The 24544-nt window shown below is 40.9% G+C and overlaps 3 protein-coding genes across 6 annotated transcripts; all 3 read left to right on the top strand.

Moving 5' to 3' along the window:
• The first annotated feature begins 89 nt into the window (after positions 1 to 89).
• LOC108031254 (solute carrier family 22 member 4) lies at positions 90 to 2749 on the top strand. 3 transcript variants are annotated; one of them, XM_017104493.3, is made up of 9 exons: positions 90 to 529; positions 586 to 764; positions 821 to 1002; positions 1070 to 1269; positions 1549 to 1705; positions 1767 to 1881; positions 2129 to 2288; positions 2347 to 2474; positions 2529 to 2749. In XM_017104493.3, exons 1-9 carry the CDS (start codon positions 150 to 152, stop codon positions 2582 to 2584), a joined length of 1557 nt encoding a protein of 518 aa, XP_016959982.1. In that variant the 5' UTR covers positions 90 to 149; the 3' UTR covers positions 2585 to 2749. The 3 variants fall into 3 exon arrangements, 1 of the variants encoding a protein (XP_016959982.1); XR_007764551.1 differs by lacking the exon at positions 2529 to 2749 and having other exon boundaries at positions 2073 to 2288; positions 2347 to 2464; XR_007764552.1 differs by lacking the exons at positions 2347 to 2474; positions 2529 to 2749 and having other exon boundaries at positions 1549 to 1709; positions 2129 to 2264.
• Positions 2750 to 6084: 3335 nt separating this feature from the next.
• Positions 6085 to 20982, top strand: LOC108031101 (tachykinin-like peptides receptor 86C). Of its 2 annotated transcripts, XM_017104312.3 has the most exons (8): positions 6085 to 6290; positions 15672 to 15817; positions 16034 to 16247; positions 16339 to 16473; positions 18631 to 18711; positions 18861 to 19208; positions 19531 to 19649; positions 19800 to 20982. In XM_017104312.3, exons 1-8 carry the CDS (start codon positions 6109 to 6111, stop codon positions 20102 to 20104), a joined length of 1530 nt encoding a protein of 509 aa, XP_016959801.2. In that variant the 5' UTR covers positions 6085 to 6108; the 3' UTR covers positions 20105 to 20982. The 2 variants fall into 2 exon arrangements, with proteins under 2 accessions (XP_016959801.2, XP_016959800.2); XM_017104311.3 differs by having other exon boundaries at positions 19531 to 20982.
• A 2060-nt stretch (positions 20983 to 23042) lies between these two features.
• On the top strand, positions 23043 to 23741 carry LOC108031270 (mitochondrial import receptor subunit TOM20 homolog). Its single transcript, XM_017104510.3, has one exon. The coding sequence runs from the start codon at positions 23163 to 23165 to the stop codon at positions 23607 to 23609; it is 447 nt and encodes a 148-aa protein (XP_016959999.1). The 5' UTR covers positions 23043 to 23162; the 3' UTR covers positions 23610 to 23741.
• Positions 23742 to 24544: the final 803 nt, after the last annotated feature.

Here is a 24544-nt window from a genome sequence, read left to right as displayed (position 1 = left end):
AAATAATTAAAAATTAAAAATGATTTAATAGAGGAATTTGCAAACCTCACATGTCAAAACATATAAAATTAAAATTAATCATACAGGAGTCTTTTAATCAACTTTCAAAATTTCCATTGCCACCTCAGACATTAAATATCGGTTTTGTGATGGGCGATAATGCAGATGTGGCTGCCGATTTCGAGACGGCGATCGCGGAGTGCGGATTTGGGCTGTTCAACGTGTTCATCCTGTGCAGCGCGGTCCCCTGCCTCACGGCGATGGTCTTCTCGGCCTCCGCCCTCTCCTACGTGATGCCCTCCGCCGAGTGTGACCTTGACCTCAGCATCGTGGACAAGGGCGCGCTGCATGCGGTGACCTATGCGGGAATGATCATCTCAGCGGTGCCCTGGGGATTCATAGCGGACACCATCGGCCGCAGACCAGTTCTCATTTCCGGCGGCTGGCTCGACGGCTTCTTCGTCCTGTGCGCCTCTCTCAGCCAGGATACCGCCCAGCTTATGGCCTTCAAGTTCTTTGACGGCTTTATGTAACTATATAACTATATATGTATATGATAACTATGGTAATGAGCTTCTGTTCCAGTATATGCGGTCCATTTGCCGTGGTGGTCAGCTACCTGGCCGAGTTCCATGGCAAGAAGCACCGGCCCTATATCATGTTGTTCGTGGGTCTGTGCGTCTCCGTTGGATCGATGATTCTGCCCCTGCTGGCCTACGTTCTGCTGCCGGTGCCCATCTTCTTCAAAGTGGCCACTTTGAAGTGTAGGTGAGAGTCATGCAAAGGGTGACCCCAAAGATAACACCATTACCCCCCGCAGTTCGCACGTGGCAGGTGTTCTTGGCGATCTCCTCGGTGCCCAGTCTACTTTGCGGCTTCCTGCACATTTTTCTGCCCGAGAGCCCCAAGTTCCTCATGTCCCAAGGCAATTATAAGAAAGCACTAGACTCCTTTCAACGCATCTACAAGCTGAACAAGCGCAAGAGCAAGGAGAGCTATCCGGTGGGTGTCCTTTTTAGATAAGGAAATATAAATGCAGTTTACCATGTTAATCTTATATTTTATATAGGTTAAACGCCTAACGGATCCTACGCCTGATCGCTCGGCCGATCTTAATGGAACTCGGCGGTCATTAACCATCAAGGAAAGATTTATTCGGACTAAAAACAAATTCCTTGAAGGGGTCTTTCAGCTGAAGCCAATGTTTTCAAAACCCTATTTGGCCATTTCACTGCAGGTATACTGCCTCCACTTTTGCCAGATTATGTGGTGAGTAAAATTACTTACTATAATTCTTATCAATTTTCTATAAATATATATATAAAATATGTAGTACTTAAAAAAATTATTAAAATTTAAATGATCTTCCTAATTTAATTCCTTTTTATTCCTTTTATTTATGTGCCGAAAAGTATGCAATAAAAATGATAAAAATACATTGTTATAGGCTGTTTAACACCGTAATAAATTCATTTAAGTCCCTAGTTTTTCTTGCGCTTAGCAGTTTTTCGGCATTCATGTTTTTTCATCATACATTTTTTTTTGCAGTGTAAATTCAGTGCGTCTGTGGCTGCCGCAGATCTTTGCAACGATGAACGCAATGGAGTCCCTGGGGGCGAACGACACCAGCATGTGCGCCGTTTTGGAACACAATGCGATGGCGGTGTCCATGAACGAGGACGACAAGAGGGTGGAGTGCGCTCTAGTGGGTAGGCGATCGCTTGTCATTGGTTTCGGGGTCTAAAGTAACGAACTCCAACGTACAGCACCACGACCCGAGGAGCTACTTGGATAACATAACGGTGGCGGGAATTGGCCTGGTCGGTTTCCTGATCATCTTCCCGCTGATGCGCATCCGGTGGGTCGCGAATCACATACTGAGTGAGTACAATTTGTTTCAGGGATGCAAAATAAAAGTTAAACTTATTTAATCCATTGTAAAAGAACGACAATAAAATCATTACGCTTTTAACATCATATAAAAATGCGTCTAAAAGTATGCAGTAAAATTAAACTTATGAAATAAAATATTATTGTTGCATACTTTTACACACTTTCATAAACGGGCTTAGGATTCCTTAGCGAAGATAGCCCCTTTAAAATATTAATTTATGTGAGATCCCGTCAGAGGTGTTCCTATTCATCTGCGTTTTTCTGGTGGGCAGCCTGTACTTCGTGAAGACCTCGCTGATGACGATGATCCTTTCTGCGCTCTACCTGACCCTGATGGGCATTTGTGCCACCACGATTATCGGGATGTCGGTGGTGATATTCCCCACCCTGATGAGGTTTAATAACGCACCTTGTAAACCGCCTATATATATTTATGTAGATTTTAACCATCAGGACAATGGTGCTGCTGCTGATCATGACTTTTGGGAGACTCGGCTCTGTGAGTGGCAACCTGCTTCTACCTATTTTCATGCAACTTAGCTGCCTGGCTCCATTTCTCTGGCTCTGTTCCCTGATGTGCAGTGAGTTGTGAAAACATTGATCAAATCCCAAGTAATCCCTCTTATATTCCACAGTTGCCTTCCTGTTTTCGGTGTTTTTGAAGGTGGACGATCAGCAATCGCTGAGCTAACGCCTCAGATATTATTTCCTGATAGGTCACCCTTGTTGTTTTAATCGTCGCGCCATCGATGGCCTCTGGGCGCAATTAATAATCAACGCAGTTGACTGTGCGGTTAATTCAACTTAATTACACCTTAATCACTTGCACACACGAAAGCCAACTGGTTTTGATTAATTTCTTTATGCTTTTTGATTGGGGTGGAAAAAAGCATACATATCTGCTGGTAATTATGTTTTTGCGGTAACCAATTAATTTGCACATGGGAAACTGAGTCGCAGTTCGCGCTTCGCTGACTCTCAAAGTGATTTTTCCCAGCAGATGTCTTTTGTCTGGCTAAAAGTTTCCCCCCTTCCCCCCCATATATGTATATTTTTCTAACCACACCGCAACCATAAATCAGCACTAAAGTTTGTTGCCATCGACTGGCGGCGGAATCAATGGAATTCCGTCCCGCGATGCACACACGGCGTATGCTCGATTTTGCCCGGAGAACTGGAAACGAGAGTATCCTATTTCTTGGCACTTTCCTCGTCGACCCGGGAAACTAACCTATTTCCCAGACTGTCAAAACAAAGTCAAGCGGTAATTGACACATGTTGACTTGGGGCGTTTCCCTCGCCGGTTGTTAGTGGTTTTGCCCCCACTTCGGATATACATATGTCTGCACAGAGTCCTCAGTTTGGGCTGCACTTATTCCGGCTCAATTTATTGGTGGTGCCGGAACAACCCACTCGGGACTTTGTTGGAGTAATCGAGTGCTGTGAGTCAGCTCTGTTATTTTAGTGGGCACCAGAAGGTTAAAGGGTATTTAAAATCATGGAGAATTAGATATCTACAGAACCCTAAATTAACATTAATTTTAGCCCTTAAAAGTATGCTACAAAAACATGCACAATATGTTTTGTAACCAATTATTCCTTATTAAGTATAGAGTATTTTAACTAAGACCAGAATAATTTCCTCACCCCATCTGTTGTATAAAAATTTGACTAAAAGCCTGTTTAATGCATAAATGTATTTGCTGAGCTGCCGGATCTGTTATTTTAGAGCTCTATATTCTGGTAGAAGAACAACCCACCAGCCCTATAACTAGCGCGCACTCTATAAAAACGCCGGAACAACAAATGCGCATAAATTTATCATAATAAACATGTATAAATCGCCGCGAATATAAGCAGGGAAACCCCCGAAATAGATGTGCGGAAATATGCTTGGGGCGGCCTAATGGGTGGCTGAGTTTTCTGGGGGCGGGGCCAAATGTAAGCTATAAACTAAACGAAACAAGATCGTAAAAAAAGCCAAACATGAAAATGCATATGCGTGTAAGTGTGTGCGTGCCCAGGGCAGAAATGAGGTACATAGTGCCATGTTTGGGTGGGTGTGTATCTGTGTACTGGGGGGAGTGTATCTGTGAGGAGGAGGATGGCAGGATGGCAGGATCCGCCTGAATGGGCAGTCATAATCACATGGGGCCGAAAGACGGGGGCAGATAGAGCGGCAGACATAAACATTTCCAGACATTAGCAAACACAAAATGCGACAAACATACACGCACACATACAATCACAATAGGTCATTTGAACGGTCCTTGAAATGGTCTTTATTCGGGTGAGTGTGTGGGTGTGCCCCAATCTCGGTGGGTGTGAGTGTGGGTAGGAGGGTGTTGTGTGAACCGTGTCCTCTGCCATCATTTACAGGTCATTCATCATAGCACCACGGTGTCGAAAGTAGAAGTGAAAACGAACAAACACCGCAAAACACTGAATGTACATAGTATATTCAGGTGAACTGAGCAAGAAGCAGTTGCAGGGGGATTAAGAAGTACAATAAAGTTTGCACATCTAAAATGGCAATGTGGGGTAAAGTTTTTGCGCTTTATTAATAGCCAGTCATCATGCATTCTGCTTATATTGTTTTTATTTTCAGAGGAAAAGCGATTTTTAGGAATGAACATTTTTGCTTAAAATTCAAATTTCAAGGAAGTTCACGATGTAAATGTTTTATTATAATTGGTTTTCTGTACAAATGGCTTACAATTTATTATTGAAAAGGGTTTTCAATATGATGTTATGAAATGATTAATTGAATTAGTTAATTAAAATAATTAAAGTTTTAAACTTTATAAATCAGACGTTTGATTTTAAGATAATAATAATTAACTAATTTAGGAACTTTTTTTGTGAGAGCTTTGACATTTTAAAAATGATTTTACAATAAATACTTTAAGTTTGACTAATTTTCAGAATTCCCATTAGAAATCCCTATTCCTATTCTAATGCTTTTTGTTAATCGTATATAATAATAGAGATGTAGCCAAAAAAAAAACTACGAGAACTGGTTAATGTTTTTTCTAAACCATGCTTATCTCACTAATGCAGAATCCTACTACTTTTCTCCCGCTTAGAAATAACTTCAGACTTGCTATAAAGATGGTTTCCGCAACATGTTGCCAGCCGAGTAACAGGTTTGTTGCCTGCTTTTAGGCGAGTGTCCTGCGTTCGTGCGTTCGTGTGGGTGTTGACTTGCTCGTGGCGCCGACAGCGGCAACGACGTCGACGTCGGCAGAAGGAGCCTGCAGACCTAGCATTTCCTTTCATTTTCATGCAAAGCATTCAGTCGGCGGCGGCACTTGCAGCGCTAAAGACCGCGCGGAAAAATCGGGCGCCATTTTTAAAAAAAGGTCCTTTCAACTAACGGCTTTCTGAGTGTGTGTGTGCTCGCTTGTTGCCCCTGTGTGGGTGTTGTGTTTGCTTTAAGCCTGCGAAAAGCACAATAACCAATAGTCGGCACGAAATGTGGAAAAAATCACAAATGTAAACAAAAGCTGAAGGCATAAAAAGTATTCGGAAATGTGATTTTTAAAATTCAATTTAAGTGCTAGTCCGGCGACATTTTAAATATCAACTGATACTTAAATGGAAATAAATGGAATATGAATATAAATGGTTTCTGAAAAAACAGCCAACTGGTAAATAAAGCCTCAATTAAAAGTGTCAAGTTGATGAGGGTTTTATTAGTCTGTAATCGAGTGGATAAATGGAAATTAAATCAACTACGTGAATAAATAAAGTGAAACTGTTTTGATTTTAAATCATAAATAATTAGCAACATATTCCTAATTAAAATTTGTTTAACGAATTATTATGGTAAATTGTTAAAAACCATTACCCCTAAAGGATTGGAAATTAAACAGCAGAATATAAAGTTATTTTTAAGGTTTCGCGACCAAAGGGTGCCATATGGCCACATGCAGTGTTGAGTTAAGTGCAACTTGTCCTTGACCGCCCTCCAAAATTAAAAAGAGTATTGCATGTGGCTGGCAGTTGAAAGAACATAAAAAGAAACACCCCTCGAAAGGACGTGAAACCACCGGAGAGGATCAAGTGAAAGCCCGGCTATTAAGAGTCGGCAGGCGGCAGCTTCCTTTAAATCCGACGACCTCAACGGTTTCTATGGCGCTGCGCTATTAAATGTGGCGCAAGTGCGGCGGGATCATTACGCAACGCTCCCTCATCCCGATTAAAGGCTGCAGAATGTCGGAAATTGTGGACACCGAGCTGCTGGTCAACTGCACCATCCTGGCGGTGCGGCGCTTCGAGCTGAACAGCATTGTCAACACCACGCTCCTCGGCAGCCTCAACAGAACCGAGGTGGTCAGCCTCCTGTCGAGCATCATCGACAACCGGGACAATCTCGAGAGCATCAACGAGGCCAAGTGAGTGCACCTATTCATTTGCCCTTCTGGGAACCCCGCCTTCCCGGTAATAGTACGTTCTTCAGTCCGTTCCCCTGAAATTCTCTAGTGCCGCTGCACAAAGTTATGCAAATTACACGGTGGAGTTAGAGCGATTCGCGGAACCCGTTGACTGGCCGGTGATGAGGGCCAACTGATTATACGCGGCGCGGCCTTAAATTGAATAAAGTTTCCGAAGCTGACGGCTGATAAACGTGTTTGCGCTCGTCCGGCTTTGTTAAGTCTCTACACTTGACGTAAAAAAGTTATCTTTAAATTTTATACAATTTAAAAAAATTATTAAAAAATATGCATTTTTGGGTATTACTATCATCAAACTACACACATACCATTAAAATAGCAATATATCTATTTTATTTCAAACGTAAGGGTTACTAGAACCATTTGGGAATTATAAGCCAAAAATGGTGAAAAAATAATCAAATTAATTGTTGCATACTTTCGTGTTGAAGATTTTATCACCGGATAACTGTATTTTATAGTTATTTAACTATTTAGTATTACAATAACAAAATACACAATTCATAGTTCTAAAATTTAATTTAAAAGAGTTTAAAATATTTAAATATTAACGTTTTCTGCATTTTGCTATTGCCGAACTTTTTGTCCAGTGTACTTGGAAATCAAATCTGCAGGACCCTAATTTATAAAGCTAAAGAGAAAGTAAATTTGTTTAGGTATAATCTGATTATTTTTGAAAAAATGTATACTCATAGCCCCTGGTCACGCAGGCATTTTAAAGGCTTAAATCACGCCGAATTTTAAATATTTTAAAGAATGCAGCCTTTCAACACCTATACTCGTAGCTGAGGTCCTTATTGTTGTTTATTAATTATGTGCTTGTAACAGCATGAATGAAAACTGTTCATTTTGTAATTAAATTGCACATGCTGCGCAGTGTTTAAATTGACAAATTAAATCACTTTTGTGAGAAAAAGGGCGACAAACAATATTGTGCAAATGTGTAAAAAGAACACATGCTGTTTATTCTTTTTATAAATGGATAAAGGATTTTATTGGTTTTGCAAATTATGCAGGTACCAACTTCTTTCCTTACTTTAATGAGTTAAAAATTATGTGGTTATATAATAATCTAAATGTGACCTTTTTACTTTACTTATTTAGCTTCTACATTTTTGGGAGTGTTTTATGAACCAACTTAATTAACGCCATGCATTTATGCTTTCACTCAATGGATTCGATCAAACAGGATAATTAATTGTGTGGAAACCCCCTGAAGGAGTTGATAAAGCCGCGTATAATTCGCTGATAATATGTCTTAATCACGCCAATTATTTTCCGCTGGTCAAGAAGTTAAACCGCTTCTGCTATTAATACTCGTAATTTCACTCGGACCAAAGCTAACCACAAAGTGAAATTAATGAGTTTCCCGCAAATACGACTATTGCGTAATAATTCAAAAGTTTTCAGCATTACTGAAATAATAAAAACCAAAGAAAGGGGCAATCGCTCGCAATAGCAGTCGGTGGATGATTCATTCACTTGGCGTTGCCTGAATTTTATCAATAATGGATCTGTTTTGGTCTCGGTTAGTCCTGGTTAATTAAACTCTTAAATTGTTTTTCAGTCTCATTCCATCGGCACTTGTTTATGTCGAATGTCCCGGTTTTGTTTACCGATGGAAAATTTCGAGATAAAATTGGGTTGTTTGTGCTTTATTTTTCCCTTGATGACTCATTGTTCGAAATGCATACTAATTAAATAAAAGTACAAAAACGTAACCATTATTGACTGGAAAAGCAGGATAGCCCTTAAAAAATATTTAATATTGCTCTATAAAAAGTACTTGTAACCATTTAACAAATATGTACTTTAAACATCGAATTCAAAAACAAGTTTCTACTTCTTCTTTGCAAATTAAATTATTTTATTGTGGAGTATCTTTAAATATAATATTATTTGCTTTGGTTTTGCTTTCAATTAAACTTGACAACAGTACTCACCATAAATATTTAAAATTAAGCCACAAAGCGGTCAAGGTTTCCCACCCAAATTAAAAGGTTCGACGTTCAACGCTCCCATAGCACTCTGCAGCGAAAAAACTTTCATTGTAATTATTCCTTTTCAATCTAGAATGGCCAAGTGCCACAATAAGCTGAAGGGACTTTTTCCCACCCATCCCCACACAAGTTCACTAATTGTTTCCTGTGTTAGGTGACAAACTACGCAAAAGGGGAAAAGAAGTGAAACGAATAATTAAATTCCGACAAATGCAAAGCTCTCGGCCCGAACTAAATCCTCGAAAAACTTTGACACAAACAAAACGACGTTGCAATTGTTGTTCGATGTTCTATATTTGGGTCCTAAGCCTCGGGCTCTAATGCTCTTTGTGAAAGAGAAAGTAAGTGAAAGTGGAATGGTGCACAGTACGAAAAGCAAGGCCATGTTTAACTCCATTAACTCACTAATTGCAAAGGCCAAAACTTTTGGAAGATTCTTTTACAAAGGTCAATAAACAAAGCTTAAGCTTGAGAAGGGCATTTAATTATATATTTGTGTTTAGACTTATAGTTAATTAGGATAAATAAATTTATTAATGTCTTGTTTTTTTGTACTCAATTTTTGTAGATATTTTTATAGCTATTCTAAACCGTTATTTGAGCCATTTATAAGGATTTCTAAAAAGAATAATAAATAAAAAAATAAAATTCAAAATTATTGGTTAATTTCCTATGGTACAATTTTTTTTGTTAATTATCTTAATAAACTGGAAGTGCTTTCTATTTTTCCCTCTGTATAACCTTTGTTTATGTAGGGGCATTTGCTCAGGTGAATTGCCTGGCGCTTGTCTCGAGTTAAGCTCATTATGTTTGCTTCAATCAGAGCAAATGTCTCGGACATTTCCCATGGATTATTGATGGAAGCAACTTGACAGTTTCACCTTCGCCTCGCGTTTGGACTTTGGCCGCACACTCGAGTGCGTGTGAGCAGCCCACGCGGCGGATACGCAATGTCAAAGTTTATTACAAAACGATGGAATGGTTAGCCTCAGTCGATTTAAAGACGGAGAGCCATCCTTTCGAATTTGATGTTTATGGCGCTGCGTACGCTTATTGATTTTGATACTTGGCCAATGATAACAGCTCAGCACGACAAAGGACACACGACATTAGTCCACATCCTGGCAACTGACGGCTGTAGCTGTAGCTGTAGCTGCTGTTGGTGTCCATCGGGCTTTGGCATTTTTATGGCCAGACTCAAATCCAATCAGAATGGATGGCCCACATAAAAATAAGAAGTGTTCATCGATGTGGACGAGCACCGAATGGGGATTGCCCTCGTTAAGAGAAAAATATGAGAGTTCGAAAATGTATATTGGAACTGCTAAGAAATGGAACAGTAATAATCTTTAAAATAAAGAGTTTTATTTTTAATTTTTACTGAAAGAAATTTAACAAGAAAAATAAAAATGTTGCTTACTTAATGTCACTTTATAAAAGTTTACTAAAAACACATTTATTAGGATTTCAAAATTTAAATTATATATTTTTTTTATATTTTACGATTTTTGTGTGTGAGCTACCTGTACTTTTTACAACCCTACGGCAGTGCAAATCGATCCCATAACAAAATCCCCTTAAAGAGTGTAATCTATCTGGCCACGTCTAAAACAAGCTAAACCAGCTGAGGAACCCCTTCGAGGCGCCTCGAACTGTAACATTCCGGATGAAAATCGAAAGAAATTGTTTGGATTAGGTCCGGAAAGCAGGCGGAAGGAGTCCGCAAGGAAGACTCCTTTGTGCCGCAACCGGGAACAGTTTGTTTATGTCTATTCATCGATGGCTAAGCCCCGGCTCAGAGGAAATGACTATGGGCCTAGGATGGATTTCGCAAGAATAATGCTGGCCCTTTCGGAGGGAACTGGCCGAGCAGCATGGTACACTCTCTGCACAAGTTGAGTAATTTGCATATGACAAATTTTTCAATTAACTTTTTCTCGCCAAACATAAAACAAGTCCCCAGTGCGTGGGCGGCATTTTACAGCCAGTGCTGGGTGGCTGGTAGGTTGATTCAGCAACAATAATATAGTGGCAAGGCTGCCGATGAAACAGATACTCGGACAGGGGCATGAAAATTTAATGGCCACTCCGTGGCAAACATCATGGAAAGCTTCATTTACGCATTGTCCTGCTGCTGCCACATCGTCATCAACACTCTCGATTGCTCTGTCAAGTGCATGTGTGTGCAGGCTGCAGGATGCGGGGGCAAGGACTCAGGATTCCGGTAGTCGGAGGGCCCGCAATCGAGGCACCATGACCACCTCCGTACATAAATTCTGAAATTGAAAATGGCCTCATTTGCGGAGCGTGTCGAAAATTCGAGTGGTTGCCCAAAGTTAAGGTCGCATTGTTTGTGCCCTGTCAACGATGATGATTCTGTGCGGAGGCTTGTGAATGTAGGTTGAAGGAGGTTGAGAAAGGTGCCTGTGACAGCCACCATTTGTCAGGCATCGATGAACATCAGACCTAACGTATCTACACTGGGGGAAAACTTAAGATTTCGATTCATTAAAGCATTTCCCAGTCCCTTATGGCTAGATTTATAAAAACATTCATCTTAACAACTTACATAATATATACTTTTTTGAAATTTTAATAGTGAGCTTTGCATTGTACGCTTAAAAAGTCCAATGGAATATCTTTTAAATCAGTTTTACTGCAGTCATAAGTATATAAATAAAAAAATGCAAATATAAATAATAAATAAAATAAAATAAAAAGCAGAAAACTAATTGAAGTGAGAGCTAAGCAAAGTTGGTTTGATTACGGCCATCATATTTCTAACTTTAAATGTTGGACTCCATTAAGAAAAATAAAAGACTGCACTTTCCCAGTTAAACAAGCTTCGAGGGGATTACAAAATATGAATTGCGAAATATTTACTCAGAAGAAATCCAATTACCAAGCACTTAGGCCCCCCAAATCCCCCACTTCATCGCCACCCCGGCAAATTAGTATCTGAGGAACTTTATGCAGGCGAAGCCTTTAAGTTACGTGACACTTGCAGCTCCGAAAGTTTTGCGACTTTGCCGAAGTGCCGGTGGCAGCAGAAGTTGCCGGCTGAACCATAAACACACGGCGGACCAACTTGCAACCTGCGTGCGGCATGCTCAATGCGGTGCCTGCAGAAGCCCGGGGAGCTGAGGACCTTGATCTACCCTGGCTTCGACCTCTCAACTGTGCAGTAACCGGAAAAGAAAGCCAAAGCAACCTGAGAGCCAGGCAACCGGAGAACTCGACAACCAGAAAAGGTACATACTATATAGAGTGAGGAAAGTAAAGTAGCCGCAAGACCGCCAATTTGGATTGCATCGCCGGTTCGTCATGCATAAAATATTCACTGAAATATAATGAAGAGCGAGTTGCGAATGCGAAACTTGTTAACTGAGGCGGCTCCAAGGCAATAGCGCGCAATTTGCAAGAGCCTCAAAAGGGGGCAAAATACCCCCCAGGATGTCTAAAGGGGGTTCGTCGACTATTAGCCAAGTTAATGTGGGTAACTCACCTCTTTGAGTGCGGCGATAAACTCGTCTGCCTGCCACCTAATGACGGGCAATTCGTTTGCTCCCCCCGGCTGTGGGAAATTACCGAAGGGCAAACTATAATCGATGATAATTTCTTTAATGCTTCTAATTGACTGGGAACACTCGATTGATAATTCACTTGCTTCGGCTGGTAAATGGCAGGTTTCGAGCTATTACGATGTCTTGGTTATGATTTGAAAGGGTTTAGACGTTAAAATATTACATTAGATCTTTAAACGGTTTGCAATCTATCCGTTAAATAAAATCGTTGTGTTTCACCTGAAATAATACATTTTAGTCATTATATAATATACTTTGTTACTGCGATTTAAGTGGTTTTAACATAAATGCGAAAACCCCTTATAAATTATGATTTTAATCGCTTCATTTGTGTTAAATACGCTGATTAACATAACGCTCATTGATTTAAAATAATCACAGCAATTTGTATATTTTTCCCCTGCCCCCAAAGTTCATAATTTAAACATAAGGCCAAATCGTTTGAGCGGAAGTTGGTGTGCACTTGCATATAGTAAAAGCAGGCAGCCATAAATCAGTTCAATCAGGGGGAAATCGGAAAAGCGAAAAATATATTGATTCCGGTGACATCCGCAGAAAAGCCATTCGACGTTCTTTCACTTAACGAATCAAAGCAGCTGACACTTTTGGGGCTTGCGGGAAAATAAAAAAGCAATTCCCTTGGCTGCCAAATTTTTGGGTCTTTTCAGAACTCTTTCCAAGGAAAATTTGCATAGCCAGCGCCAAATATATTACAAAGGCCAAAAGTGCCAGGAAATTTCCCCAGTTATTACTGCCAAATTCGGTGGGCAAAGGTCCCCACTGTCATTAGGGTAAATTGTAGTAAATGCCAGGAAAATTATAAGTACAATGTACAAATGGTCAAACGCTTACAAACGGAAGTAATTAGTTCTCTGCCGACGGCCCGGCACTTCCGTTTATGAGCGATGATTATTATAATAACAGGAACAAACGGGAGTTTAGCACGGATTTATAATGGCATCAAACTTAATTAGGCGGCCATAAAGGAAGTGGGGCGCAGAAGAAAAAGTACAAATTACGTTAATCAAGTTAAATTTGCTTAAATTAGGCTGAAAACGTACACCACCCCGAAGGCGGGTCCCACTCGCCGCCTTTGTCCTTCGCCATGAGGGTGCTCTTAAAGTCAGCTGCAATTTTGCAGGAGGCCATAAATCTGCCGGCAACTTTTGCCCCTATTTGTTATGAGTGAAAAGTTGCTCAGACAACAGCAATTATCATAATAGGAAAAGAGCCAAAAGTTCGGGAAGCTCACAAAATTTAGGCAGCCCAAAAGTTTGCAAGGTGCTCAATTTTGCCTTAAAAGGAATTTCGGCAAATATGCAAATGCATTTGAAAATATTTGCAAATATTCGGGCTGTTTTTGGCGTGCATTGAGCCAATTAAAATGCGTGCATAAATTCCCGCAATGAAATGAAAATGCTAATTATAGTCCATTTAAATTCGCAATATTAATAATATGCGAAACATGGACCTGGCAGCTCAATTAGCACACACTTTATGTAAACATTTTTATCCCCCAAATTCAATAACAAATTTTATATTTCGGGTACTACATTGGAGCCTATTTAATGCTGATTACAGACCATTGTTACCCAGTCTTCCTGCCTGCCTAATTAATTGAGTTCTTGTTGGCCCCAGCAGCACGTTAAATATCTAATTAAATGTGAAATCGATAGTCCAATCGCAGAAAAATAAATGGAATGTAATGCGATATATCAGAGGCCAGTCTGCAAAAAAACAAATATAGCCGAGTTTTAGTAAATTTATGGCCACCTAGCGAAAAATAATAGTTAACCCCACAATTATGGAAACAGCTTTTCGGTTTTCAGCAAACACAGACCAGATGATAGTTAAATGATGGAATTAAATTTGGGTTTAATTATTCAAGTTTGCAGAAAAACAAAGAGTAGCTTTTACTATTTTAAATTCAAGTAAAGGTTATCAGACTGTATTACTTTCCTTCAGTTCCTGAATATTAACAAAATTTCAATACGAATTGGATTTCCTTTACTTTTCTGATGAATTTGATTTCAAGTTTATTGATTGGAAATATGAGAGCAGCCATGTGGCCATGTGGTCAAAATCAACCAACCAACAACATTTGAAAGTGAAATGTACAAAACAAGAGACATGAATATGTGCAACAGTTTTTTTTGAAAATTCCGGTCTAAGCAAATTTGAAAAATTCAGAACTTAAATGGTTGCCAATTTAATCCGCTCGTCCCTGTGGGGATTTAATTGGGACCACACAGAACCCAATTAATTTCAAAGTAATGTGGGCTAGTCGAATATTCTGTGGCCCGAACAATACCAATCAATCAGGGCATCAGTCATGGTTAGACGTAAAAGGAAAGTGGAAATTTGATGCCTGAGAGACAACTGGCTGTGGCAATGAAAATGGATGAATGTGAACAATTCGCTTATTGAATTTTCGTTGGAATTGTGTCTGCTGCATTTTGAACAGGCCTCAGCAAAATACAAATAGAAAAGTCGTGGCGGAGTGGGAGGACGAGACACGGCTCATTGATATTGCTCATACGCACTGTGGCACTCAGACAAAGGCGGATCGGCAATCGGGGGAACACGGTCTGCGGATAAGTCACTGACAATCACCGAACAAGGTTCCTCTAATTAATAGGATTTACCATTCATGCCAGCCGGGGGCTAATCAAGGGGAAGCCCAGCGCAGCAAATCAGGAACCCAAAGACAAAAGACACCCCTCGAAATAATTAGCGACATGTTCTGCGCATCAGCGAGTCCTGCTGCCGTGATTAGCATAATCCTTGATATGATAATCGGATGCCCAGGTCCAGAGATCACGAGCCACCCCAGGATCCGCCCTCCATTTCCGCTGGCCAACGGATGTCAGTCCAATGAAATTACCGCTCAATTTTCTGCTAGTTCTGACTGCTCCTGCCGCTCCTGTCCTGCTCCAATATCGATAAGGATGCTTCTTTTGTGGCCAGTTTCCTTTGAGGATTTCTCGCTCAGCTCGTGCTTCATTGATTCCCCATTGTTATTGTTAGGGCGAGGACGCACACGCAGCTCTGAAAAGGTTTGCCAAATCGCAAAGTTTCAGCCATTCTCTGATTGAATTTGCCAAATATTGTTTGCCCTGAAGGCTGGCCAAAGAAGAGTGAAAAACTTGGATTAAAGACAGCCATTCTTCAAAGGGATTCCCTCCGTGAAATATGCGTTTAATTTGAGTACATTTATGAAAGGGCCTTGGAGACTTAGAATTTAAATAACCCTCCTTGGAGAGATATATGTTTGAAGGACTTGATAAGGGTTCTGCATAATAAATAGCTCAAAATATTCGGGACAGATTTAAACTGATGTTTAAAAGGAAATATTTTTAAGTCTTAAATACTGAGTAACTTATGAATTAAGAACTTTCACTGCATTTATTTTAATATTAATATTAAAATTGCATAAATTTTCTAATTATTATTTTTACTTACCTTTTGCATTAGATTCCTTTACCTTTTATATGCCTTACACTTGTAATCTCGTAGGCAAACATTCAGTAGGGCTAAGAAATTAAAGGCTCCCAAAAATGCCTGAAATTCGCTTTTATTTATTTGATTGAAGCACCCTTAGGTATTTGCAATTTTACACCATCTACAATGTTTCCCAACGATGTTCAACCAATATTTTCCCCCCCGACCCACCTCCCTGACATTGCATTTTCGAAAATTTTGCAATAAAATTGCGCCTGTTCTCGATTCGCCCACAGAGACTTTCTAACCGAGTGCCTGTTTCCATCGCCGACACGGCCGTACGAGTTGCCATGGGAGCAGAAAACGATTTGGGCCATCATTTTTGGCCTGATGATGTTTGTGGCCATCGCCGGGAATGGTATTGTTCTCTGGATTGTAACAGGTAAGCTTTAAAGCAGTTGCTATATAGCATAGTAGGAGAAAAAGAACGGAAAAAACACGTATACGCCGCAGTGGTCATAGCTTGTTCCCCTCCACCACTCTAATATCCAACGATCTCTGTCTTGGCCATCACGTCTCTACCCTGGCCATTTTTCTCGTTTTTCACCTTGTTTTTCCACTAATTCCGTGTGTTCTCCTCCGCCAAATGCCGCTGCAGGACATCGCAGCATGAGGACGGTCACAAATTACTTCCTGCTGAACCTGAGCATCGCCGACCTGCTGATGTCGTCGCTCAACTGCGTCTTCAACTTTATATTCATGCTGAATTCGGATTGGCCGTTCGGATCGATTTATTGCACAATCAACAATTTCGTGGCCAACGTGACGGTCTCCACCTCGGTCTTCACCCTCGTGGCCATAAGTTTCGATAGGTAAGTCCCCCCGAATCGTTCTCCCCCGCCGATTCCCCTCCAGCGTCATCTAATCTGTGTGTCGGCACATCCGCTTCCTGCCATCCTGCAGATACATCGCCATTGTGCATCCGCTGAAGCGCCGCACGTCGCGTCGGAAGGTGCGCATCATCCTGGTCCTGATCTGGGCCCTCAGCTGTGTGCTGTCGGCGCCCTGTCTGCTCTACTCCAGCATCATGACCAAGCAGTAAGTGGGCAAGTGGGCAATTGGGCCAGGGAATGTGAGATTTTTTATGACTATGATTAGCAGTTTAAAAAATAGGGAAGAATAAACTTTTAGAAGTTAGAATTTTCATCTTTAAGTGGAAATTTAATTGATTTTAATTTGAGACTACTCTGTATAAGGTGTTTTTTAGCCAAAATATAAAAAAAAAATCTGCAAACCTATAAAAACATAGTATTTTAGTGATTTTTTTCCTTTGGTTCCGTTAAATAATATATTTCGTTACCTGAAAAAGGAATTATTAAATTATTCTTCAAGTAGCTATTTAATATATAAAGTATCTTTCAGCCTGTTGGTTTCTCATTGTCCTGTTAAATTATAGTTTTTAGTTTTTGTTAAATTAACGATAAGTTAAATTCATCGTAAAAAGTATTTTATTATATAAATCTGAGTTAATGTTTTGAGAACCTTGAATCATTAAATGTTTTGACCTTCAAATTTAGTATAGAACATATCCCCCAGTTAGCAACTGTCAGTCAGATAAAATACAACCAGATATTGAGACATGAGATGAGAATAATAAATAAGCTATATAACAAATAACTAATAATATTACAAAGGTCTTAAAAGAGGGTAATATGAACAACTTCCACAAAATGTGATAAATAAACTATTATTAAGCCCAGACGAATGATGGGATTTCAAGGGTGTTCAGGGGTCGACACCGAAGGCCCACTCTCCCTTTTGTTTCTATTTAATCCTAACGCGAAACACGAAAGCGTAAAAAGTTTGTAAGCCAGAGCTTAGGAGCTGGCCAGGCTCCCCGCGGAGATGGTAGTGGTGTAGCGCCTCCCGTGGCTCCCGTATCGATTTGAGAGGCCAAACAAATATAAATGAAATTCCGCGCACCTTCCAGAAATACTTTCATATTTTTTCGTGTTTTTTGTCGGCTGTCTTCGGTGTTGATATAAGCATCCACATCCATCTAAATCACCTCGTCGCCTCTGCTCCGACGCCTTCATTTGAATTTTACGCAAATTCGCAACATTTGGGCGGTGAATTTCTGGCGAACCCGGGCAGCCTGGTGTCCTGTTTAATAGAATTGAAGCATTTTTTATTTAGACTCTCAACAGAGTGCTAGTAGGGATAAAAGGTCTCCCAGGGTAACAGACTTCCAGGCATAATAAAGATGGCAAGTTCATATATCAAAATGTGATAAAGAATAGCCAGGGCTCAGCACAAGGAGAGTCAAACGATGGCAAATTCTGACAAGGACATATGGAAGGGAGTGGAAATGGGGTATATATGGCCGAGTGGGACGATTTAGAGGAGAGTAAAAAAGGCCAAATTGGATGAACATTTTGAAGAAACCCCAAAGGAGGGAGACTGTTAGAGAGCTTCAGGTTGTAGTAACGATGTAAAACAAACCAGGAAGGCAGAGATTAGCCCTGAAGTAAAAATACATTTTACAAGGCAGAGGGGTTTCTCCTCTCTTAGTAAGTTAATAATAAAGTATTAAATTCTTGGGAACTTCAAAATGTTTTACTTGCGTTCTTAATATAGCACACTCTCCCGTGCAAAACATTTTTAATAGCTTTTCATAAATCTCGTCATGTTAAAGTTAATATTCGAGCGTGTCAAATCAAATTATGCGGGGCTTAAATCAATTGGTGGCCGTATTTCAGTGGAAAAACAACCATTTTCCATTTCAATCTTTCGGTTTTGGTGTGAAATGCACCCTTTTGCCAGACCAACGCCGGCGGGCCACCTCATCAGCATGGTTGGTCAAATTATGACCTGTCTGCCAGTTGCCATAGCCGTGTTATTAATGGCCGGAAAAGCGCCGGTAAACAGGTGGATGAGGGGTCTTTGTGAAACGGGGACAACCGAGCAGCCCTTTTAAGTGCTCGACAACGTTGGGGCGTGAAATACTTCATAATTTGGCAAATTAAGTTTTCAATTTGATGACGGGCCAAACGTGAAATTCGTCATGCCTGTAAAAGGCAAGGAGGTGGTGCTTAGACCTGCCGAAGCGTGAAACTTGACAGCTTTTTATGTTCGCGGGAACTCTGGTGTGTAATTAAATGATGAAATTTTGATTTATCAGTTTCCGGAATTTAAATATTTAATTGAATACCCATGTTGGCACCGTAGTAACCTATTAAAATGGACCATTTGCAGCTACTACAACGGCAAGTCGCGGACTGTTTGCTTTATGATGTGGCCTGATGGACGGTATCCCACTTCGATGGCGGATTATGCGTAAGTTTATAGACAACTTAAGTTCCTAAAACGTCTTTTAATATTAAAAACTTTTTTAGGATATATTATATTATGACTATGTAACTTAATCATCATATATTTTTAAAGAAAATATTATTATTATTATTTACATTATACCCCCTTTATAGATACAATCTGATCATCCTGGTACTGACATACGGCATTCCCATGATAGTAATGCTTATCTGCTACTCCCTGATGGGTCGAGTCCTCTGGGGCAGTCGGTCGATTGGCGAGAACACGGATCGCCAGATGGAGTCCATGAAGTCCAAGCGGAAGGTGGTGCGCATGTTCATCGCCATCGTGTCCATCTTCGCCATCTGCTGGCTGCCGTACCACCTGTTCTTCATCTACGCCTACCACAACAACCAGGTGGCCTCCACGAAGTACGTGCAGCACATGTATCTCGGCTTCTACTGGCTGGCCATGTCCAACGCCATGGTCAACCCGCTCATCTACTACTGGATGAATAAGAGGTAAATGAAGTGCACTTTGCAGATAAAATGAGAGAGATGAAATGTGACTGCACAGAAAAATATTTGATATAAATGTCTAGATCTATTTTGATCCCAAAACCGAAGTAAGAAATATAGTTTCTACGAATTTTAAACACTTTTGAGTGTCGAGGGGTCTAAAAGTATGCAACATATTTTTTTAATGCCAGATGTACTATGGATTTGTCGAAAAGATAATGAGTACTTTCTCACTCTATTATTTCAATTATTTAAACGAGACTTTTCTGTGTATCAGTGCATATTGATACTAATAAACACCCTTGTAATATATGAATTCTTTCAGGTTCCGGATGTACTTCCAGCGCATCATCTGCTGCTGCTGCGTGGGCCTCACCCGCCATCGCTTCGACTCGCCCAAGAGCCGGCTGACGAACAAGAACAGCTCGCACCGGCACACTAGAGGTGGGTACACCGTCGCCCACTCTCTCCCCAACTCCTCCCCCCCGACCACCCAGACTCTAGTGGCCGTCCAGGCCCAGGCCCAAACCCAGACTCAGACACAGACCCTCTTGCCTCACCACCACTCACCACTCCCCCCGCAACCTTCCGCAGCGGAGACCAAGAGTCAGTGGAAGCGCAGCACGATGGAGACGCAGATCCAGCAGGCGCCGGTCTCCAATTCTGGCCGGGATCAGCGGATGCGGGATGGCTATCCCTCCCAGGCGCAGGCGGGCGTCGCAGGCGGACCCAATCGGGCGGCCGTCGAGTGCATCATGGAGCGACCGCTGGACGGGAACAGCTCGCCCCTTTGCCTGTCGATCAACAACAGCCTCGGCGAGCGGCAGCGCTTGAAAATCAAATACATCTCCTGTGACGAGGACAATAATCCCGTGGAGCTCAGTCCCAATCAGCTGTGATGTTGCCCGGATTTGTCCTGTCACTGGAACGGAACGTGAATCTCGGCCATCGCCTCGTTTCGCCGCGGGGAAATGCAATTTGCCGCTGCTTACTCTACTCTGTACATACACCCGCTCCCAGAGAAATAAGAAACATGTTTGCTTAGCAGGGTGGGTCGATCTGGAGACCGGGAAAATACACTTTTCGCTTACCTTTAGTATTTAGTAGTACCAATAAGATGTCTAGAGATTTAGTATATAACTTTTAACGTAAAAGAAATATTTTTATAAGTACATCAATAACTAGAAAATAAATTTATTTTTTTATAGGTTCAAATTAATTTTACTCTTTTTTATTCTATCAATCTCTTCTATTTTGGACTTAATCCCAGAAAAAAAAATTGTTTAGCCTCGAAAAGTATAATATAATCTTTATATTATTCATTTAAATTTTTCATTTTACGACTTTGTTTTTAAATCGTAGCCCCATATATCTTTCACCTGTGGTGTTTAATTTTATACTTCATCCCTCGAATCGACCCACCCTAATGCAAAATTGAATTTCCGGTTGTCAAAAGAAAATACTTCAGCAAGAAGAAAAACCTTAACAATAAATTGAATTTGTATGTATTTGTATAGGAGAATCTATCGACACTTTAACCATCGAAGAGCTGTAAGTTTTAACTGTTGTAAACATCTAGGCTAAGCCAAGTTGTAAATACATTCCGGGTATATCTGATAGAACTGTATCTGCGTATATGTTTGTGCTATTCGCTGGAGTAAATCATTAAACGAGCCATGGAATTTCTCACTCTAAGCTGTTTAATGCTCGTTTCGTTAATAGAAAAACGATTGGTGTTATTGGTTTTGGTTTTTGTCAACGCCATCTGTAAATATATGTGTAACAAATCTTTATAAAATCTCTGTGGCAAGAATGTCGTTGGTTGATTTGAATAAACTTAATCGGGCAACACTTTTGTGTGACAAATTATGTGGTTGAGCTTGTGGTCAGTAAACAGAATTAATATTCAAAATTGTCCCGAAGGGGTTATGAAAATATTTAAACAGAAGATGAGAAGTGAGCATTAAGCTGGGATTAATTTGCTTGAATAAATACTAATTTGCCTGCGAAAATTTGCTGCTAATATCATTAGAGCAATCCCAAAGGGGAATTTGCATTCCATTATGTTGGCAGTCGCATTATTTATGCACAGCTCAGAGTCCAGGTCCAAGTCCATGCCCGATTCCATTCAGCCAAGTCTGGCCATGCACGAATTCAGACTAATGTGGGTGTAGTTATTACTCAAATAGGGCCAAAGGCTGGGTGGCGATGGATGAGGACGAAAGGTCCCTTAATGCAAATGCGCAAAAACCGAATCCTTTCAAAGCCCCCCAAATCATATCTCCTTCGGTCTTCCACCCGCGTCGTCCCACCATTCAGAAGATTCTTTTCAATAGTTCAATTTTAAAGGATTTCGCCTTTATTCAAGCCAAAGGCAAACAGGCGACGAGCAGATACTCGCATAATGGTAAGCGATTACAGACTGTAATTGAAATGCGAACCGAAACCGAAACCAAAAACGAAACCTAACCCCATCGAAACCCACTTGGGAAACATTCAACTATCTAATTGAATCACAAACAGTTTCAGTATGGAGTATTCGGGATAGAACCGCAACCAAAACCCAAAACAAAACCAGAGCACCGAACTCAAGCCCCGAAACCAAAAGAACCATCATACAAAGCGCTACATTTTTATTGCCCCGAATGTATGCTTTTTTTGGCAGTTGGAGGCGAAAGTCGCGCTAATGCGTTAAATTGCTTGTTGCACAGAATGCTCACAATGAAATCGATGGACGGCGTTTTTTATTCGGCGTAATAGGATTTGATGGGATCGGAGAGCCCCATTCGCTGAATAACAATTTGCATAATAAGTCGATGTTTGTTACGCAGTTGCCCCACTTGGCAGCCTCCTTTTTCATTGGCATGGCAGCCGCAGAAAGCCTTTAAGGAATGAAAAGGCAAACCGAAAGTCAGTTGAAAAGATTCTATTACCATCCATCTAACCATGTGTATTCTGTACATATGGTGCTGCGTAGCCCTGGCAACAGACTGAGGTTAAATCCTGGGGTCACACCGCAAATTGCCTCAGCACAGGGCCTAGCTGGAGTGGTCTGGCATCGAATTAGGCCCTCGATTGGTAAGTATCGCATCGAATTAAATGGCTTATCAACTTTCCTGCATATGTGAGCTGAAGAGCCTACTATTATTGCCCTAATAAAGTGGTATGGGCGGGCCCCGAAAAGGTAAGAGGTCAATTGCATTACCGAAATTAAGCCAGCGTCCCGTGTATCCAACTGTCACGGTCATGTTTCTGTCAGAGCACTCGCTTTTCTCCCGTTCCCCACGCCTTTTCATTTATTTATTTTCTCATATGAAAATGCTTTTATTTTATTTGCAACTTTCTAGGGGGAAATTATACGCGAAGGCAAGTCAGTGGCTGCCAGTGGTCCAGTTAATTCACTGAATAGTATAGTATTTTAAAAGGTTGGTACTATATATATAACAGTGGCTTTTAAACTTCGTACAATACTTGTTTGGTATATGAAATAGAGATAGCATCCTAATTCAGCAACTTAACAGGGGTATCTTAAACTAACAATGATTCAAAATGATATTAACTTAATGGATAATGAATAACAATTAATATAAATTTAGAGATAGAATTGGGTAGAGTGCACGCTATTTTATAGGGGCTCTAACATTTATACACATTCAAATTAATGACAATCACTCACTATACACGGCATTTTATTTTAAATTTGATAAATTAATGGGCACATTAAATAAATAACATTACCCTTGATGGGATGTTGTTTGTTTTAATTTCTATGGCTAGCCTTTTCAAATCCCCCACAAGTCAGGGTAGTCAAGGGCTATCTATCAGTTCACTTTCAAACTTCTCAGAGGGAGCAAACACTTTTGAGCATTCGAAGGGGACAGACTGGTTGTCCAAACGACACATAAGAAATTTTCTCAGACTAAAAATCGTAAGGCCCAGAAAACAAAATTTCGAAAAATGATTGGAGTCCCGGGAACTTTAAAGGTTTTGGCGGCCTTATCGGGAATGCTGTTCATGGGCTATTGTGTGTATTTCGACAAGAAGCGTCGAGGAGATCCGGAGTTCAAGAGGAAGCTGCACGAGAGGCGCCACCGGCGCACCTTCCGACCCATCAAATCGAGATCGGCAACCCACATGAGCAACAAGGAGATCGAGCTGTACTTCATGAACGAGATCCAGAAGGGCGAGGGCCTCATCACCAACGGCGACATCGAGGGCGGCGTGGACCACCTCATCAACGCGATCCTGGTCTGCAGCCAGCCGGGCAAGCTGCTGCAGGTGCTCCAGAACACCCTGCCCGTGGAGGTCTTCACCATGATGCTGATCAAGATGCATGCCTACGAGTCTGCCGAGCGCAGTTCTCCCGCTTCGATGGACGAGGAGGGGGTCAGTGCCCTCGAATAGGTATATTATTGTTCCAAAATTAAGGGTCCCTGGTTTTTTTTGGCCGAGCAAATGGAAAACTTTCCTCTCGCGTAGCGGAGTACATTCTTTGGTTCATGTATCTCGGTGAAATACATACAATGTATACTGGTATTGCGTTTTTATTCTTGGCCAACAAATTTGGGGAACTTTTCGCAGCCATCAGCCAAGTTAACAAATTAATGACTTCGATTATAAGGTCGGGAGTAAAATTTTCCATCGCCAAGTTATCTGCTTTTCATTCGGTGGAAGGAGAGAAAGCTTAGCCCGACTAAGCTATTTTAAAGAAGCAGTCAAGGTTGTTTTTCGTTTAAGAACCTTGTAGCTATGTCAACAGTAGGTATATCATCAAGTAAACAAAGTGCTAAGATCTAAAACAAATTGGCCAGTGGGTTGAAAATATCCCTAGAAATATTTTTCACTTAAAACAAAAATCAACTAATTGCCTTATTATTGTTTGCCTTTTGAGCTTACTTTTCCTCATTCTGCTAGTCATAAGCTACCAATTTTCTCGCCCATCCTAGCCTGAAAAATCATCTGGCTTAACAATTAAATTCTCAGCACGGATTTCAACCGACTGTCGAGACTACCATGACAATTGAGTTGTACGAGTACGAGTATCTGCATATCTGTTTTCGATTGGACAGGGTTGACTAAACACAGTTCTCTAACAAAATGTCCGACATCCCATTTCCGTCTATGCAAGGGTGTGTGTGTGTGTTCGTGTCTGTGTTGGCCAACAATGACAGGCAAATAAACTGGACTCCGGGGAATGTGCTTCGTTGCTCTGCGGCCTGTGTGCATAATTTGCCAGGAACCCATTCAGCTCCTCTGAGCTCGACCACGGGAATTCGTCATCCGGATGCGTTTGATTGATGGTCTCGTGGTCGCGTCAATTGGCCAAGCGACCGAGAAAC

The sequence above is a fragment of the Drosophila biarmipes genome, chromosome 3R (assembly GCF_025231255.1).
Source record: "Drosophila biarmipes strain raj3 chromosome 3R, RU_DBia_V1.1, whole genome shotgun sequence".
In the NCBI taxonomy this organism is placed as follows: Eukaryota; Metazoa; Arthropoda; class Insecta; order Diptera; family Drosophilidae; genus Drosophila; species Drosophila biarmipes.
This window is presented reverse-complemented; position numbering and strand designations above follow the sequence as displayed.

What these genes read in the sequence shown, in the direction of transcription:
- LOC108031254 (XM_017104493.3), top strand. Translation starts at nt 150, where the DNA reads ATGGGCGATAATGCAGATGTGGCTGCCGATTTCGAGACGGCGATCGCG. An exon ending in CACTTTTGCCAGATTATGTG is followed by an intron (nt 1,270 to 1,548) that starts GTGAGTAAAATT and finishes TTTTTTTTGCAG; the next exon opens with TGTAAATTCAGTGCGTCTGT. An exon ending in ATATTCCCCACCCTGATGAG is followed by an intron (nt 2,289 to 2,346) that starts GTTTAATAACGC and finishes TTTAACCATCAG; the next exon opens with GACAATGGTGCTGCTGCTGA.
- LOC108031101 (XM_017104311.3), top strand. Translation starts at nt 6,109, where the DNA reads ATGTCGGAAATTGTGGACACCGAGCTGCTGGTCAACTGCACCATCCTG. An exon ending in GTGGCCATAAGTTTCGATAG is followed by an intron (nt 16,248 to 16,338) that starts GTAAGTCCCCCC and finishes GCCATCCTGCAG; the next exon opens with ATACATCGCCATTGTGCATC. An exon ending in TACTACTGGATGAATAAGAG is followed by an intron (nt 19,209 to 19,530) that starts GTAAATGAAGTG and finishes GAATTCTTTCAG; the next exon opens with GTTCCGGATGTACTTCCAGC.
- LOC108031270 (XM_017104510.3), top strand. Translation starts at nt 23,163, where the DNA reads ATGATTGGAGTCCCGGGAACTTTAAAGGTTTTGGCGGCCTTATCGGGA.